The sequence below is a fragment of the Mobula hypostoma genome (genome assembly GCF_963921235.1).
Source record: "Mobula hypostoma chromosome 8 unlocalized genomic scaffold, sMobHyp1.1 SUPER_8_unloc_1, whole genome shotgun sequence".
Classification (NCBI taxonomy): domain Eukaryota; kingdom Metazoa; phylum Chordata; class Chondrichthyes; order Myliobatiformes; family Myliobatidae; genus Mobula; species Mobula hypostoma.
Window position 1 is genome coordinate 1,594,638 of NW_026948120.1, and position 17,279 is coordinate 1,611,916.

General features: G+C 54.7%; 1 protein-coding gene across 3 annotated transcripts in view; it reads left to right on the forward strand.

The window, feature by feature from the left end:
* Positions 1-17,279, forward strand: part of st14 (ST14 transmembrane serine protease matriptase) — a 52,875-nt gene that overhangs the window by 31,341 nt on the left and 4,255 nt on the right. For all 3 annotated transcript variants that reach the window (XM_063038947.1, XM_063038946.1, XM_063038948.1), the window contains exons 12-17: positions 18-122; positions 1,427-1,534; positions 3,591-3,701; positions 4,208-4,327; positions 15,364-15,541; positions 16,184-16,449. In XM_063038947.1, the coding sequence (XP_062895017.1) occupies positions 18-122; positions 1,427-1,534; positions 3,591-3,701; positions 4,208-4,327; positions 15,364-15,541; positions 16,184-16,449 (888 nt within the window). The remainder of the gene's footprint in view (positions 1-17; positions 123-1,426; positions 1,535-3,590; positions 3,702-4,207; positions 4,328-15,363; positions 15,542-16,183; positions 16,450-17,279) is intronic.

The window sequence follows — 17,279 nt, forward strand, 5'->3', positions numbered from 1 at the left end:
GTGTTCTCTCCACACAGCCTGCCCTGGCGAATTCGCCTGCCGGTCTGGATTGTGCATCTCCCAAAGCTTGCGCTGCGACGGCTGGAACGACTGCGGGGACCTCAGCGACGAGCTCAACTGCCGTGAGTATGGGGGTGGGGGCAGATGTGTACAGACCCGGGGGGTGGGGGGTGCCTTGCCTGTTGAGCTGGGCACAGGGGAGCCAGGCTGGCGTGGCTGCACGTATTCCCTGTAGATGAGCTTTCCTGCGTTTGCCTGTCCCTGCGTAGGTCAGGGGCGTACGCTACTGCTCAGGTGCGCACAGCTGACAGCGGGCCTGCGTTATTCTGCAGAGCGTATACGCAGTCTTGCGTAATTCAACGTGGGTGGGCCACCTCGGGTGGTTGTATACATGTGCACATTTGTGAGCGATGGCACTGAGGGGGTGTGGATTGCGAGGGTGGGGACAGCGTACAGGAGCTGTGGCCAGTTGCATGTCAGTCTGTGTTTGTGTAGGTTCAGGTGGTTGATTTAGTTGCGTGAAGGGATTGTGTTCCTCCTGCTTTTGGGTATGTACACACAGGCGGTCCTGTGAGGAGGAGCAGATAATGTCCATGTAAGGGGTAGGTTGGGAGTGTGCTTATGCGCCGAGGTTGTGGTGTTTCTACATCTTATCCTTTCCCTCCTCTTCCTCCTCCCATGTCACCTTCCCCACTTTCCCCCTCCCCTTCTCCCTCCTTTTCCCCCTCTCTCCTTTCCCCTTTTCTCCTCTTCCTCCTCTTTCCTCTTCCCTTTTCCTCTTCCCTTTTCCTCTTCCCTTCTCCCCTTCCCTTCTCCCCTTCCCTTCTCCCCTTCCCTTCTCCCCTTCCCTTCTCCCCTTCCCTTCTCCCCTTCCCTTCTCCCCTTCCCTTCTCCCCTTCCCCCTCTCCCCCTTCCCTCTCCCCTCCCCCTCTCCTCTCCCCTTCCTCCCCCTCTCCCCTTCCTCCCCCTCTCCCCTTCCTCCCCCTCTCCCCCTTCCCCCATCCCCTTCTTCCCCCCTCCCCCTCTCCCCCTCCCCTCCCCCTCTCCCCCTCCTCCCCCTCTACCCCTCCTCCCCTCTACCCCTCCTCCCCCTCTACCCCTCCTCCCCTCTACCCCTCCTCCCCCTCTCCCCTTCCTCCCCCTCTCCCCTTCTCCCCCCTCCTCCCCTCTACCCCTCCTCCCCCTCTACCCCTCCTCCCCCTCTCCCCTTCCTCCCCCTCTCCCCTTCTCCCCCTTCCTCCCCCTCACCTTCCTTCTTTCTCCTGCCCCCTTCCTGCTTTCCCCCTTCCCCCTCCCCTCTCTCCTATGCCCTTGTCCTCTCCCTCCTTTCCTCCCTCCTCTGTCTCTCCCATGCTTTCTGTCACCATCTTTCTCTCCCTTTTCTTCTCCACACCACTCTCTCCCTCACTCTCGCCCCACCCTCCAGATTGTGGGCCCGACCAGTTCACCTGTGCCAATGGGATCTGCAAACCCAAGTTGTGGACGTGTGACCGAGTCAACGATTGCGGGGACTTCAGTGACGAGAAGGCCTGTGGTGAGCGAGGGACTGATGTGGGTGGGGGTGTGTGTGTGGGGAGAGGAGGGGCTGATGTGGGTGGGTGGGTGGGTGTGCGGTGAGAGTACACTAATCCCTGTAAAATAGTCATCTTATTTGTCTTCCCTCTCAGATTCACACAGCACAGAATCATACTTGTCAATTGAGGTCCCCGTTTGCCCATGTTTGTCCCTTATCCCTGTGAACTTTTCCTATCCACATACCCGTCCAAGTATCTTTTCAATGTTATTAATGTACCTGCCGAAACCACTTGCTCTGGCAACTCGTTCCATATACCCACCACGCACTGAGTTGTCCCTGAGTTGTTCTATAAGTCTCTCCCCTCCTATCTTAAAACTGTGTCCTCTAGTTGAGACTCCCCACCCTGGGAGAAGAGTGCAGTGAGCATCCACCTCATCTATGCCCCTCTAAAAGGTCACCCCTCAGCCACCACTTCAGGGAAAACAATCCTAGTCTATCCAGTATTTTTTTTAACCTTTTTATCTTTATGCCAAGCGGTGGGTACCTGGGATGTGCTGGTAGGGTGATGGTGGAGGCAGATATGATGGAAGTGTATTTGAGGCTGTTAGATAGGCACAGTGACATACAGGATATAGAACGGAGGATACAGAGATTGTGTAGGCAGGAGGAAATCAGTTTAATTCAGCATCATGTTTGACACACGCTGTGGGCAAAATCTTTCCCTTTCACCTTAAACCTGTGCCCTCTAGTTTTAAACTCCCCTAACCTGGAGAAAAGACTATGACATTCCACCTTATCTATGTCCCTCATAGGTTTATAAACCTCTATATGGTCACTTCTCGGCTTCCTTCACTCCAGGAAAAACAGTCCCAGACTGTCCAGTCTCTCCTTATAACTCTCACCCTCCTGTCCCAGTGACATGTTGGTGAACTTTTCCTGCACCCTCTCCAGCTCAATGACATCCTCACTATTGCTGAGTGACCAGAACTGCACACACTACTCCAAATGCCGTCTCACCAACGTTAGGTCCCGACTCCTGTACTCACTTCCCCGACTGAAGGCCCACGTGTCAGACGCCTTCTTCACCACCCAGGCCCCCTGTGCCACCACTTTCGGGGAACTGAGTACCTCTACCCCTGGGAACCTCTCTCCTACTACACGCCCCAGGACCCTGACGTTCACGATGCAAGTCCTGTCTGAGTTTAACTTCCCGAGTTATAGAGCGGAACTGGAAGGTCAAACGTAAAGGGAGAGTAACTAGTTAGTAGCAGGATCCTTAACGGTGTTGATGGGCTGAGGGATCCCGGGGTTCAAGTCCACATCTCCCTGATCGGGTGATGAAGAAGGCATTTATTACTGAGGCACCGAGTTCAAAACTCAGGAAGGTAAGTTGCAACTTTATCTCAGAGGTGTATGCTGCATCCACACTTTGATCATAAGTATACCTTGAACCTGATAAAAATCTGGTTGGGCCACATCTGGATTATTGCATTCAGGTCGGGTTGGGAAGGGTGCGCAGGCTGTGGATAGGGTGCAGAAGAGATGCTGCCCGGATTAGAGGGCCTGGAGAGGTTCGACAACATTGGGTTGTTTTCTCTGGAGCGGAGGGCACTGAAGGGAGATCCGATGAATGTCAGAGGCAGGGATAGGAGAGAAATGTCTCAGAAAAGAGGGCATGTGTTTAAGGTGTGAGAGGGTAAGTCTAAAGATGTGCAAGTCAAATATTTTTGTTTAGACAGAGAGTGGCAGGTGCCGGAGGTGTTGGTGGGGCAAGTGATGATAGAGGTGTTTAAGAAGCTCTTCGGTAGGGAGATGAATGTGCAGAGAGTGGACAGACATGGACATTGTGCAGGCAGGAAGTTATTTAGCTGTTTAATTACTAATTCTATGTTCAAGACTCTGCAATTCCTCAGCCTGTGGACCAGTTCGTTAAAACCCTGTTATAACCTTAAGTAAAGTTCCTGACTTTCCACCATAGAGAGAGGGGACGGAGGAAGGGGAAGGAGAGGGGACAGAGGAAGCAGGGGAGGGGTGACATCTCCACTGGGATCTTGACCTCTTCTCCCTGCTGCAGAGTGTGACAAGGACCAATGGAAGTGTGCAGATGGGAACTGCATCCCAAAGGAGCAGGCCTGTGACGGCAAGCTCAACTGTGCAGATGGTAGTGATGAGGCCGTGTGTGAAGGTGGGTGCAAAGGAGTCGTTTGGTCCCCTCCTGCTCACCTCCCCCTCAGCCTCTCCCTCTCCTCCACTCCCCCAACCCCTCCTCCTCCTCTTTCCCCTTTTCCCTCTCTCCCCATTCTCCCTCTCCTCCTCCTCCCCCCTTCCTCCTTTCCACCTCACTTCTCCCCCTCTTCAACCCACCCCCTTACTCATTCCTCTCCATCTACCTGCTCTTCCCTCTCCTGCTATACACTCCCCCTCCTTCATCACCTCTTCCACCTCTTCCTCTTCCACCACTTCCCCAACTTCCCCCTTCCCCAACTTCCCCTTTCCGCTTTCCCCTGCCCCACTCTTCCCCAATGTCCCCCTTTCCCCTCTCCCCCTCTCCCCTACCTCTCTCAACTTTCCCCCTCTCCCCCTCTCCCCCTGCCTCTCACACCGCTCTCCCTCTCTCACTGCTTCCCCACCCCTCCCTCCCTCCCTCTCTTCACTCTTTTCATGATCTCACTCTTTCCCTCTATCTCCCAGAGGCGACTGTCTGCACCCAATTTAACTTCCGCTGTGCAGACGGGACATGTGTTCACCGGGCCAATGCAGAGTGCGACGGCCAAAAGGATTGCGATGACGGTTCGGATGAAAATAACTGCTGTGAGTCATGTTCCCTTGCGCAGGTGGAGGGAGCTTCAGTGTGTGTCTCACCCCGGGAGTGTGTGATGGGATAGTGTGGAGGGAGCTTCAGTGTGTGTCTGACCCCGGGAGTGTGTGATGGGACAGTGTGGAGGGAGTTCCACTCTGTGCCTGACCCCGGGAGTGTGTGATGGGACAGTGTGGAGGGAGATTCACTCTGTGTCTGACCCCGGGAGTGTGTGATGGGACAGTGTGAAGGGAGCTTCATTCTGTGTCTGACCCGGGGAGTGTGTGATGGGACAGAGTGGAGGGAGTTTCACTCTGTGTCTGACCCCGGGAGTGTGTGATGGGATGGTGTGGAGGGAGCTTCATTCTGTGTCTGACCCCGGGAGTGTGTGATGGGACAGTGTGAAGGGAGCTTCACTCTGTGTCTGACCCCGGGAGTGTGTGATGGGACGGTGTGGAGGGAGTTTCACTCTGTGTCTGACTCCGGGAGTGTGTGATGGGATGGTGTGGAGGGAGCTTCATTCTGTGTCTGACCCCGAGAGTGTGTGATGGGACGGTGTGGATGGAACTTCACTCTGTGTCTGACCCCGGGAGTGTGTGATGGGACGGTGTGGAGGGAGTTTCACACTGTGTCTGACTCCGGGAGTGTGTGATGGGATGGTGTGGAGGGAGCTTCATTCTGTGTCTGACCCCGGGAGTGTGTGATGGGACGGTGTGGATGGAACTTCATTCTGTGTCTGACCCCGGGAGAGTGTGATGGGTCAGTGTGGAGGGAGCTTCACTCTGTGTCTGACCCCCTTTTTTTATACAAAATATCTTCATTACAAATTCAGTGCTATATGTGCAAACCAGTGACTAACACAATTACTAAACTACAAATACACAGTACACGTTAAGCTAAAATGTTTCCATCTCCGTCAATGATGCAATAACCCCCTGCAGAGCCCAACGTTCCCGGAACACCTCTATGGTCGCTGTGAACTGCGTGTGTTCCTTCTCAATATTTACCCGGGCACGAACATACCCTTTAAACGTTGCCAGGCAGTCTACCCGGGCAGATTCTCCTGCCTTTTGTTTCCAAGACCCAAGGATGGCAGTTTTCGCCAGCCCCTGGAGCAAGTTGACAAGGACATCCTCAACCCTCCATGTCCCCCTCCTCACTGGATGACCGTATATAAATAGGGTGGGGCTAAAATGCAACCAGAAGGTGAGAAGCAGCCCACGCAGATACGCAAAAAGGGGCTGCAATCTCACACACTCCATGTACATGTGGTACATTGTCTCCTCCAGCCCGCAGAAGTGACATGCGGCTGGGAGATCTGTGTACAAACTCAAGAACTTATTGCAGGGCACCGCTTTATGCAGCACCCTCCATCCGAGATCCCCAAGGTGCATGGGAAGAACCCCCTTGTAAAGGGACTAACATTGGGGAACCCCCTCACCTCCAGGTGGAAAGACCGACCGCCATGGCGTGTCGGGACGGTGGACAAGGGCTAGGAAGTGGAGGGTGTGGAGCAGCAGCCCATAAAGGTACCTCCTGCCTGCATCCCTGAATGGGATTGTGGGTGTCGATGAAAGACAGCTCAAGTTGTGTGGATTTGGCTCCCGGGTAAGGCTGCGGGGCCTGGGCCCGACAAGCAGCTCGGCTTGAGTTGTTCCACACACCTGAGCCGTACCGACATCCGTTCAGGCAGGGCGAGGGTCGGCCAGGACTCTGCCCTCTGCCAGAGGAGGGGATTCCTGACCTGAGGCAACCATGTTCCAGACTCTCAGTAGGTCCTGATAGAAGCCGGACAGACTCCGCAAAGCAGCACGGCTGACTCCCGCTGGTGGTAGCTGCATATCTTTGTGAAGACAGCAGCCCCTCCGGAGGAAGAATGTCGCCAACGCGTGCCACCTGGGAGGGTGCTCGGCGTACAGGAATCTCTGCAGAGTCCTGAGGCGGAGAGCTGCCAGTCGCGGACGTACACACACCAGCGACTGTCCGCCCTCTCCCACTGGGAGACTCAAGATCGCTGCGGAGACCCAGTGTTTCTCGTTGACCCAGAAGAAGTCCATTAACTTCCTCTGCATTCTCGCAACAAAAGGAGCAGGAGGGGCTAAGGTGACCATCCGGTACCACAACATGGAGGCCACCAGCTGGTTTATGACCACCACCCTGCCTCGATAGGAAAGCACCCTGAGAAGGCCTGACCAGCGCCCCAGCCGGGCCATGACCTTTGTCTCCAGGTCCTGCCAGTTCGCCAGCCAGACCTCCCCAGAAGGACTCGGGTAGACTCCCAGACAGAGGAGATGCCTGGTGCTCCACTCAGATGCTCTCATCTCCTCCGGCAGGGAGTCCACCTGCCACTGGCCTACTAAGAGTCCGGAACATTTTGCCCAGTTGATCCTCGCGGAGGATGCCACCGAGGAAACATCTTGGCACTCGCGCATCCTCTGCAGGTCACAGGGGTCTGTCAGCATGAGGAGTACGTCATCGGCGTAGGCCGAGAGGACGACCTCCATGTCTGGTTCGTGCAGAACCAGACCTGTCAGCCTTCGCCGAAGAAGGCTGAGGAATGGCTCGACACAGATCGCATATAATTGACCAGACATGGGGCACCCTTGACGCACTCCTCTTCGGAAGGGAATAGGTGCTGTCAGTGACCCGTTAATCTTAACAAGGCACTCTGCGGCAGAGTATAGGAATCGAACTCGGGCCACAAAGTGTGGTCCGAGCCCAAAAGCCTGCAGGGTGCCCAGCAGGAAACTGTGGTCCACCCGGTCAAACGCCTTCTCCTGGTCAAGAGAAAGAAACGCTGCCGGGGACCCAGTCTCCTGGAGCAGGTGGATCAGGTCCTGTACTAGGTGGACATTGTCCAGGATGGAGCGGCCCGGGACTGTGTAAGATTGGTCACCATGGGTCAGCTGTCTCATTACCGAACCAAGACAGTTGCCCATTGCCCGGGTGAAGATCTTGTAGTCCGCGCACAAGAGGAAGACTGGATGCCAGCTGGTGGAGGTCCCCCTTCTTGGCCAGTAGTACCACAACAGCTCTCTGCCACGAGAGGGGCATTTCCCCAGTGGCTAGGCTCTCCCCTAGGACAAGGCTGTAGTCATCCCCCAGCACATCCCAGAAAGCCTGATAAAACTCTACACTCAGACCATCTAAGCCAGGGGACTTACCCCTCCAGAGTTGCCGAAGGGCAGTAGACAGCTCCTCTCTAGTCAGGGGAGCGTCCAGATGCACTGCATCCTCTGGGCTGACCTTAGAAAAATCTTTCCAGACCTCATTGCACACCTCTGCATTTGACAGAGCTGGTGAGAATAAGGACCGATAGAATGAACGGACTTCTTTATTGATTTCGTCAGAGTTCGTAACGGAGGAGGCATCAGCAGCAAGTAACTCCACTAATTGCTTTTGGACTCCCCACCACCTCCAACGAGTAGAAGTGTGAGCCACGGTCCAAATCCTACAGTATTTGGATCCCTGACCTCACGTACGCAACTCGGGACTGCTGGAGCTGCAGATTCCTTAGTGCGTCCTTCTTCTCCTGGTATTCCTGCCATAGCTGTTGGTCCCCAGCAGTTGGACCAAGATGAGACTCCAGGTCAAGCAACACTCTCTCAAGCCGCTCTATCTCAGAGCCCCACCTATTTGTTGACCCCCTAGTGTACTCCTGACATAAAAACCAGATTTGGGCTTTGCCCACATCCCACCACAGCTGTAGGGAGCAGAACTCTCTCCATCTCTTCGTCCAGATGACCCAGAACGCTTGGAACGAATCCCGGAATCGGCTGTCCTCCAGCAGCCGGTTGTTAAAATGCCAATACCCGGATCCCACCCGAGGGTGTAGTGGAATAAATACCATCCACACAAGGTAATGATCCGAGCACGACACTGGCTGCATGGAAGACGCCGACACGCAGGAGACATAAGCCCGAGAGACATACATGCGGTCTATCCAGGAACTTCCTTCTCTAATCTTCTTGAGTAAGTACTAGAGTCGGGGTGAAGATTCTGCCAGCTGTCCACCAAGTCAAAGGAGCCGACTAGCTCCTTTAACTTTTTTGCCGATGCTGGGTGCATTGGAGGCCCGAGCAGTCCTCCTCCTCGAGGGTACAGTTGTAGTCTCCCCCGAGGATGACGCAGTCCCCAGGATCGATGGAACTCAGCAGGGTGGACAGCTGACAGAATAGGCGCGTCTACATCACACCGCGCCTCGGAGCATACACATTGATAAAATGCACAGGTACACCATCCAGGCGCACGGCCAGGTGGAGCAGACAGCCGGGCACGACATCTTGGACTCTGACGATTACCGGCTGGAAGGTTGGGGCCAGCAGGATCGCCACCCCACTAGAGCTGTTGCTGAGTTGGCTCATGTAGACCTCTCCCTGCCAGTCCAGGAGCCAAGCGGACTTGTCCCCGGGATGGTATGGGTTTCCTGCAGGAAACTCACCGCATATCTCCCATCCCTGAGGACTGAGAGATTGTTATATCTGCGGAGAGGACCCCAGCTTCCGTTTACATTTAGACTCGCTATGGTAAGTTTCATGTCGGGAGCACACTAGACCTCGACACCAGTACCCTTCCCGCTGAGAGGGGTGGTGCCCTCAACCACACTATCCCGAAGAAAAGCAAGAGTACTCTTTGCTTTCTGGGCCCAAGTGGTGTCAACACCACCCTGTAACCCACCATCTCCCGAAGGAGCGAGGCTGCTTCTCGCTCTGATGTCCCTCACCAGGTCACCCAGGAAGGATTTCAGCTGTCGCCTGTCATTCCCCGACACAGCATTCCTCTTCCCCTTCCATCTGAGGATGACTCGCAGGGATTCACCAGCCTCAGCATGCTAGGCCAGCGAAGCGAGGCTAGTTTAGGCCGATGCTTTGCACCTTCAGAGGTGAGAATGAACTCTCTAATTTCCTCCTCCGGTATCAATGGGAATTTCTCAGGAGGGGTGAGGACGTCCAATGTCTCACTATCAAAGGAGTCTCCCTCCAACCCCTCACTGCAAATAGATTCCCCCATCTTCCTGCCCATGTATACTAATAGTCGGCTGCACTTGTAACCCACACTGCACTCATACCTGCCCGCTCCACCATCGCATCAGCCTAATCCACAATTGCGACAATGGAGGGATAATCCTCAGGAACTCACTGTGAGCCATTAGTAGAGTGCAGAGTACATGGCCCTCCCCAGGAGAATGGGTATGAGGTGGACCCCAGCACCTCTGGTCCTAGGGATCCACTGGCAGCCTGATGCTGAGAGTGAGGGGTCTGCTCTTCGCTTACATTATTCGATACACTTGCCTCCAGGGAGGCACTTACTACTAAGTCCTGGGTGGAGGGCTCCAGGGCCGTCTCATTTGCGCAAACAGGGCTAGCACTACCTTTCTGCACAACCACACCAACTACCACAGGACTGGTGGATACATCTGGGGATTTAGGGTTAGAACCAACCTCCACCCGGATTCCCACCCCTTCCTGGGACTCCCCCGCATGTACCTCCCTGCCCTCGTAGGGGAAGATCCCCTTCTCCTCTTCAAGCTGGAGGAGCATATAGTCCGTGAGCCAGTAGGGTTGGTCGGTACCATCTGTGAGGAATAAAGCTCATAGTGATTTTTGGCAAGGCATACATCTCTAGAGTTAGAAAATATGTGATAGCATTGCACCAGTGGTAGCCTCACCATCTGTGTGCCTGTGATACCTTGCAACTCATGACAGTCTCTTCACCCGTAGAGATCTTCCACTATTCTTGATAGAGTTCTCCTTGTATGTGTCGAACACAACATCTATTCTGCTACTCTGACTGCTTCCCTCAGAGCCATACCTAGAATTGTTGTGGCAACATCTCTGAAAGTAACTTGATCACCTTTCACTCTTTGGACCAAGTTCATTCCATCAACCACTGTAGCAGAGTTTCCTGAGAGTTGCTCTTCTACTGCTGCATTTTTCTGCAAGATTGTGGCTAAAGTAGCTCTATTTGTCTTTCTCAGCAATTCTTCTGGTGTGGACAGGGCACAGAGTAATGGTCCAAGGGGATGAGAAAGGATATCCTCCATACGTAGACTGCGCCCTTGTGCCATCACTATGATGCGCCCAAACAAAGATCTGTCTGCTTTCAAGATGATTGCCCTCCCATTTGATTTCACTTCTCTCTTCTTACACATATCACTGAATGTTTTCAGCTTGTTGGTTTTCATTGGGTCATGGAATTTCTTTGCTGGTGGGTCTTCGTTTAGTCTCTCATTCTTGAATCATTGAATCCTTGAGCAATCCTTGAAGCATTGCTCACCAATCTCATATACCTTCATCAGGTCGGAGGCATGTCCTTGGGGGCTGCCTTTGCCGTAGAGATACTAATGAGGTCCTGCTTCTCTGCAAATGGGTTGACCCATTCATGTATGAGGCTAACCACTGCTGAAACTGCTTCCTCACCTTCCTGGATTCTTGGCCGCTGTAGCTCCACATGACAAAGCTCTGATTTGTTGCCTTGCACCATCTCCTTTAACTGTCCAAGGAATACACTGCGGTGCTCAGTTGTTATGTAGTAACGCTTGATAGCCCCAGCATTCAGGCTGAACCGTGATGAGCCTCCAGGAGTCTGTGTGTCTTTGTTCACTGTGGCTTCAATAGCCTGGTCCACAGGGATCTGCCCAAAGGGGTTGTTACTTGACAGCTACACTGAGAATTGGCCGGTCTTGAAGGCCTCATACACAGAAGGATTCTTCTCTGGGAGGCCCATCATCTGAGCAAAGTAAGGGGACAGGTACCTGGCATACTTTATCTTATCATAGACAAAGCACCATGGGATCTTGGTTCTTATAACGTGGAGGTGCAACTCCCAGTCCCCCTCATGTGAGGCGCACAGAAGCCCAAGTACCACGTTCCCTACCATGTCTACGTATGACGTCCAGAATGCGGATAGCTCTCCATTGTTGTGACAGAAGTATTCCAGAAGTCTGTCCACAGGGTTATCAGCTCATCTAAGAGTGGACTTTGCAGCAGATTGTTCATCTTCTGTTGGTTCAAGTCACTGGCCATGTCGTGCACATGGTCTAAGAATGATTTGATCATCCCACTCCTCTCTGGAACGTTGTCCTCAACCCACGGTGTGAACTCTGCCCATGCAAGTCTCATCAGTGCTTCACAGATGTACTTGTGGACCCTGACAGCACGATTGTAGTGTTTACTATCAAGGACTCCATTGATGGCCCCCTCTGCAACAATTCCAGCCTCTATGCATACGTCCTTTAGACCAGCATCCTGAAATCGGTTTCCTAGGATGGCTAAGGCATTACACATGGTATGGAGTGTCCCCATCCTGAGAAGAATGTTGGAGAGGCAGTCTTTGTGCTTCCAGGCAATTTCAGTGGCTTTTGCATAGAGTGCTTGATGCACGTCTACCACAATTGTTTCTAGATGAAGTTCCTTCCTGATTAGCTCTGATTGGTTCAGGATTTCAAATACTGTGGTCAACTCTGTGGCTGGTTAATTGATGGTTGGCAGATACCCGACAATATCTTGTGAGATTGGTTCTTGGTCCCTGGTGCTGATATTAAAGCCAGTCCAGCTTGGGATTGTCTGATTCTCTGAATCTGTTTGCCTTGCAAGTGTCCACACCAGGTTCTGCTGGCAGGCAAGAAGAGCAGCTTCCTTGGTTTCCTGGACAAGCTACCATCACTGCAATGCTATCACATATTTTCTAGCACTAGGGGTGTATACCTTGCCAAAAATCACTATAAGAATTATTCGCCCCAGATGGTACCGGTGGCCTAAATTTGGGGTCCTGGCTCACGGACTAATACTGGTGCAGGATTCACCGATGGGGCTGCACTCTCCACTTCCATCGCCCCGGCCAACTGCGCGCTTCCCTGAGCCTCATTCACCACCTCAGGGCAAGTGGGCGTGAGCTCTGCGTTCTCGGGGCCGACTTCTTAGGGTGTTTGTATTTCTTCTTCACTTTCTTGCCCCGCGCAGGCTCCACCCCGTCTCCCCCCAGAACCTTCCTGCACATAGCCTCAAGATCTGCCACCCGAACCACAGGGGCAGGGGCAGGGGCTGAAACAGACGCAGGAATAGGGTCAGGGGTAGGGGCAGGCGCTGGTGCAGGAATAAGAACTGGGGCAGAGACAGCTGGGCCACAAGTGGACTCCCTAGGGTTTTGGGTGTTGGGACAGTCCCTCCCAAAGCGCCCCACCTTCCTCTACGCATGGCATCGTGGGCGCTCAGAGCTCCAATGCACCTGATGCTCTACCCCCTTGTGCCCGACAGTAAACCGGCCCAAAACGGTGTCATCCCGTGCCAACTGCATGAACACCTGGCGCCGGAGAGAGATTTCACTGCGGAGGGTACGTCTCTTAAATTTGTGTCTTATGGCAGTTATCTCTGACCTTGCTTGTCCCACGTGGGCTAGGTGGGGAAGCAGGACCTCGTTGGGGATGAAAGGCTTGACATGACCGAGGACGATTCGTTGCGTGGCAATTGTCTCTAGTTCCATCTGTGAAAATAATGTCTTCCACCATGATCCGCCTACAGAGAGCCTGGTGCACTAACTGATCAATCCCCAGATAAAACACTGCCTTCCTGACCTCTTTCTCAGTGGCCAAAATACCGCCTTCCCCAACCAAGTCCTCCATGGCCTCCGCACATTGTTCCAGAGTAATTCCAGGATGCAAAATACATTGCACCCTGCGTTCATCTTCCACTGAACGAAACAGGGCATTGTCCAAGGCTGCAGAGGCAGCTGCCTTTGCAAAACTCCCTGAAGGCCTGTGACTCCCTGGAGACTGGTCCGGCATGTTGGCAGTATGTCTGAATCGAGAAATATACAGCAGCACCGGTTATAAAGTCCTGGAGCGAGTTGAGTAACTGGCCGAAAAAGTTTGGACTCGAAAGTACCTCGCTGGCTTGGTGCCAGAACTTCCAGCGCCAGGAAAGGCTCCGTCGGTCCTGAAGAACTAGGCCGTGAGAAATCGAGACGTCTCGACAGATGAGAATCATGACGATAAAGGAGCGGGGACGTTGTCCCGATGTTAGTGGGGGAACAATGGTGATTGTCTCCCGTTCTTGGAGCGGAACGGCTTCCTGGTGAGTTGCCAGCGGCCGCAGCTGGGAGTTACGCAGTTAGCAGCTGCCAACAAACCCAGTCCAAACTGGCTGGAAAACTCCAAGTGAAGCTTCCACAGTAAAACAGCCTCTCACTCAGATGTCACGAACTTTATGCAGCAGTTTTTCCTCAATTTCTCCCAGCTCATTCAGAACACCTCCACTCTGTGTCTGACCCTGGGAGTGTATGATGGGATGGTGTGGAAGGAGCTTCACTCTCTGTCTGACCCCGGAAGTGTGTGATGGGACAGTGTGGAGGGAGCTTCAGTCTGTCTCTGACACCGGGAGTATGTGATGGGATGGTGTGGAGGGAGCTTCACTCTGTGTCTGACCCCGGGAGTGTGTGATGGGACGGTGTGGAGGGAGTTTCACTCTGTCTCTGACCCCAGGAGTGTGTGATGGGACAGTGTGGAGGGAGCTTCAATCTGTCTCTGACCCCGGGAGTGTGTGATGGGACGGTGTGGAGGGAGCTTCACTCTGTGTCTGACCCCAGGAGTGTGTGATGGGATGGTGTGGAGGAAGCTTCACTCTGTCTCTGACCCCGGGAGTATGTGATGGGACGGTGTGGATGGAGCTTCACTCTGTGTCTGACCCTGGGAGTGTGTGATGGGACAGTGTGGAGGGAGCTTCAGTCTGTCTCTGACACCGGGAGTATGTGATGGGATGGTGTGGAGGGAGCTTCACTCTGTGTCTGACCCTGGGAGTGTGTGATGGGATGGTGTGGAGGGAGCTTCACTCTGTCTCTGACCCCAGGAGTGTGTGATAGGACAGTGTGGAGGGAGCTTCACTCTGTCTCTGACCCCGGGAGTATGTGATGGGATGGTGTGGAGGGAGCTTCACTCTGTCTCTGACCCCGGGAGTATGTGATGGGACGGTGTGGAGGGAGCTTCACTCTGTCTCTGACCCCGGGAGTATGTGATGGGACGGTGTGGAGGGAGCTTCACTCTGTCTCTGACCCCAGGAGTGTGTGATGGGACAGTGTGGAGGGAGCTTCAATCTGTCTCTGACCCCGGGAGTGTGTGATGGGACGGTGTGGAGGGAGCTTCACTCTGTGTCTGACCCCAGGAGTGTGTGATGGGACGGTGTGGAGGGAGCTTCACTCTGTCTCTGACCCCGGGAGTGTGTGATGGGACGGTGTGGAGGGAGCTTCACTCTGTGTCTGACCCTGGGAGTGTGTGATGGGACAGTGTGGAGGGAGCTTCAGTCTGTCTCTGACACCGGGAGTATGTGATGGGATGGTGTGGAGGGAGCTTCACTCTGTGTCTGACCCCGGGAGTGTGTGATGGGACGGTGTGGAGGGAGTTTCACTCTGTCTCTGACCCCAGGAGTGTGTGATGGGACAGTGTGGAGGGAGCTTCAATCTGTCTCTGACCCCGGGAGTGTGTGATGGGACGGTGTGGAGGGAGCTTCACTCTGTGTCTGACCCCAGGAGTGTGTGATGGGATGGTGTGGAGGAAGCTTCACTCTGTGTCTGACCCTGGGAGTGTGTGATGGGACGGTGTGGAGGAAGCTTCACTCTGTGTCTGACCCTGGGAGTGTGTGATGGGACGGTGTGGAGGGAGTTTCACTCTGTGTCTGACCCCAGGAGTGTGTGATAGGACAGTGTGGAGGGAGCTTCACTCTGTGTCTGACCCCAGGAGTGTGTGATGGGACGGTGTGGAGGGAGTTTCACTCTGTGTCTGACCCCAGGAGTGTGTGATAGGACAGTGTGGAGGGAGCTTCACTCTGTCTCTGACCCCAGGAGTGTGTGATGGGATGGTGTGGAGGGAGCTTCACTCTGTCTCTGACCCCGGGAGTATGTGATGGGACGGTGTGGAGGGAGCTTCACTCTGTCTCTGACCCCGGGAGTGTGTGATGGGACAGTATGGAGGAAGCTTCACTCTGTGTCTGACCCCGGGAGTGTGTGATGGGACGGTGTGGAGGGAGCTTCTCTCTGTGTCTGACGCCGGTTCTGTGTTCAGTCCCAGGGTGTGGTACACAGCCATTCAAGCAGAGCCGGATTGTGGGGGGGATGTCAGCAGACGTTGGGGAGTGGCCTTGGCAGATCAGTCTCCATTTCCAGACGTACGGACACGTCTGTGGGGCATCTGTCATCTCCGAGGACTGGCTGGTGTCCGCTGCCCACTGCTTCCTTGACATGTGAGTGCTTGGCGTGAGCGGGTGCAGTGTTGCACGATTTCATTGAGGGGAGGTATGCCATTGTAGATGTGGGGAGACAGAGAGGAGTCTGCTTTCTGCCCCGGGCTTGGTCACGGAGGGACGGGGTAGGGGAATGGGCATAGGGAGGGGAAGAGTGTGGCGGGCGGTGAGGATGCCCATAAACAGTAAGAATGCTCTCTGCTCTCAGGTGCCTTCTCACTGGGTATCCTCATGCTCTCTCTCTCTCTCTCTCTCACTAAATCTGTCTGTCTGTCTGTCTGTCTGTCTCTCTCTCTCTCTCTGTTTATTGCGCCCTCTTTATCTCTCTCTCTCACTCTCACTTTCTCACTTTCTCTCGCACTCATGCTTTCTCTCCCTCCCCTCCCTCTCCTGACCTGGGTCTCCCTCTTCTTTCTTTCCTTTGTTTTTGTGTGATTTGTCTGTCTGTCTCTCTGTGGCTATCTGTCTCTGTCCCCCACCCCTACATGTCTGTGTGATTTGTCTGTCTGTCTCTGACTCTGTCCATCTCTCTCCCCGTGTGTCTGTGCTCCCGACCATCTCTCTCTGACCCCTCTCTGCCTCTCACTGTCTCTCTATCTCCATCCCACTCTCTCTCTGACTCTCTCTCTCTCTCCCCCCCAGGTATGACGACTCCTCGAGCTGGCTGGCGTACGGGGGCTTGAACTTCCAGGGGGAGCCCACGGTGCAGCTGCGGAAGATCAAGCAGATTATTAAGCACCCGCGCTACAACGAGGACACCTACGACTACGACATTGCCGTGCTGCGCCTGGAGCGCCCCTTCGACCTGCGGCCCAAGCTCCAGCCCATCTGCCTGCCCGACGTCTCCCACACCTTCCCCGCCGGCAAGAGCTGCTGGGTCACCGGCTGGGGCGCCATGTACGAGGGAGGTAGGTCGGCCGCACCCCCCCCCCCAGTCCTGACCCCAACCGGGAGGCCCAGGGCTCGGTCGGTGCAGGGGGTCCTCGCAACATCTCTGGCCTGCTGACCCGCCACCCTCCCACCCTGATCTCTTCGGGCCGGGGGGCGGGGGGAACGTCATTGGCTTTACTTGTTCCTTAAAGGGAGGTGGTGGGAGGGAAGGGAGGGTATGAGGAAGGGGGTGGGGAAGAGGGAGAGAGAGGGGAAGAGAAAAGAAGGGGAGGGAAAGGAAGAAAGGGGTAGGAGGAGAGAGAGGTAGGGAGGAGAGGCTATCCCGGAATGGGGAAGGGGGAGGATGGGGAGAGGGAGGAGAGGCTATCCCAGAATGGGGAAGGGGGAGGATGGGGAGAGGGAGGAGGGGCTATCCCGGAATGGGGAAGGGGGAGGATGGGGAGAGGGAGGAGGGGCTATCCCAGAATGGGGAAGGGGGAGGATGGGGAGAGGGAGGAGGGGCTATCCCGGAATGGGGAAGGGGGAGGATGGGGAGAGGGAGGAGAGGCTATCCCGGAATGGGGAAGGGGGAGGATGGGGAGAGGGAGGAGAGGCTATCCCGGAATGGGGAAGCGGAGGATGGGGAGAGGAAGGAGAGGCTATCCCAGAATGGGGAAGGGGGAGGAGAGGCTATCCCAGAATGGGGAAGCGGAGGGAGGAGAGGCTATCCCAGAATGGGGAATGGGGAAGGGGGAGGATGGGGAGAGGGAGGAGGGGCTATCTCGGAATGGGGAAGGGGAGGATGGGGAGAGGGAGGAGGGGCTATCCCGAAATGCTGTGAGGGAGGGAGTTCTTCAACTTTGACCCA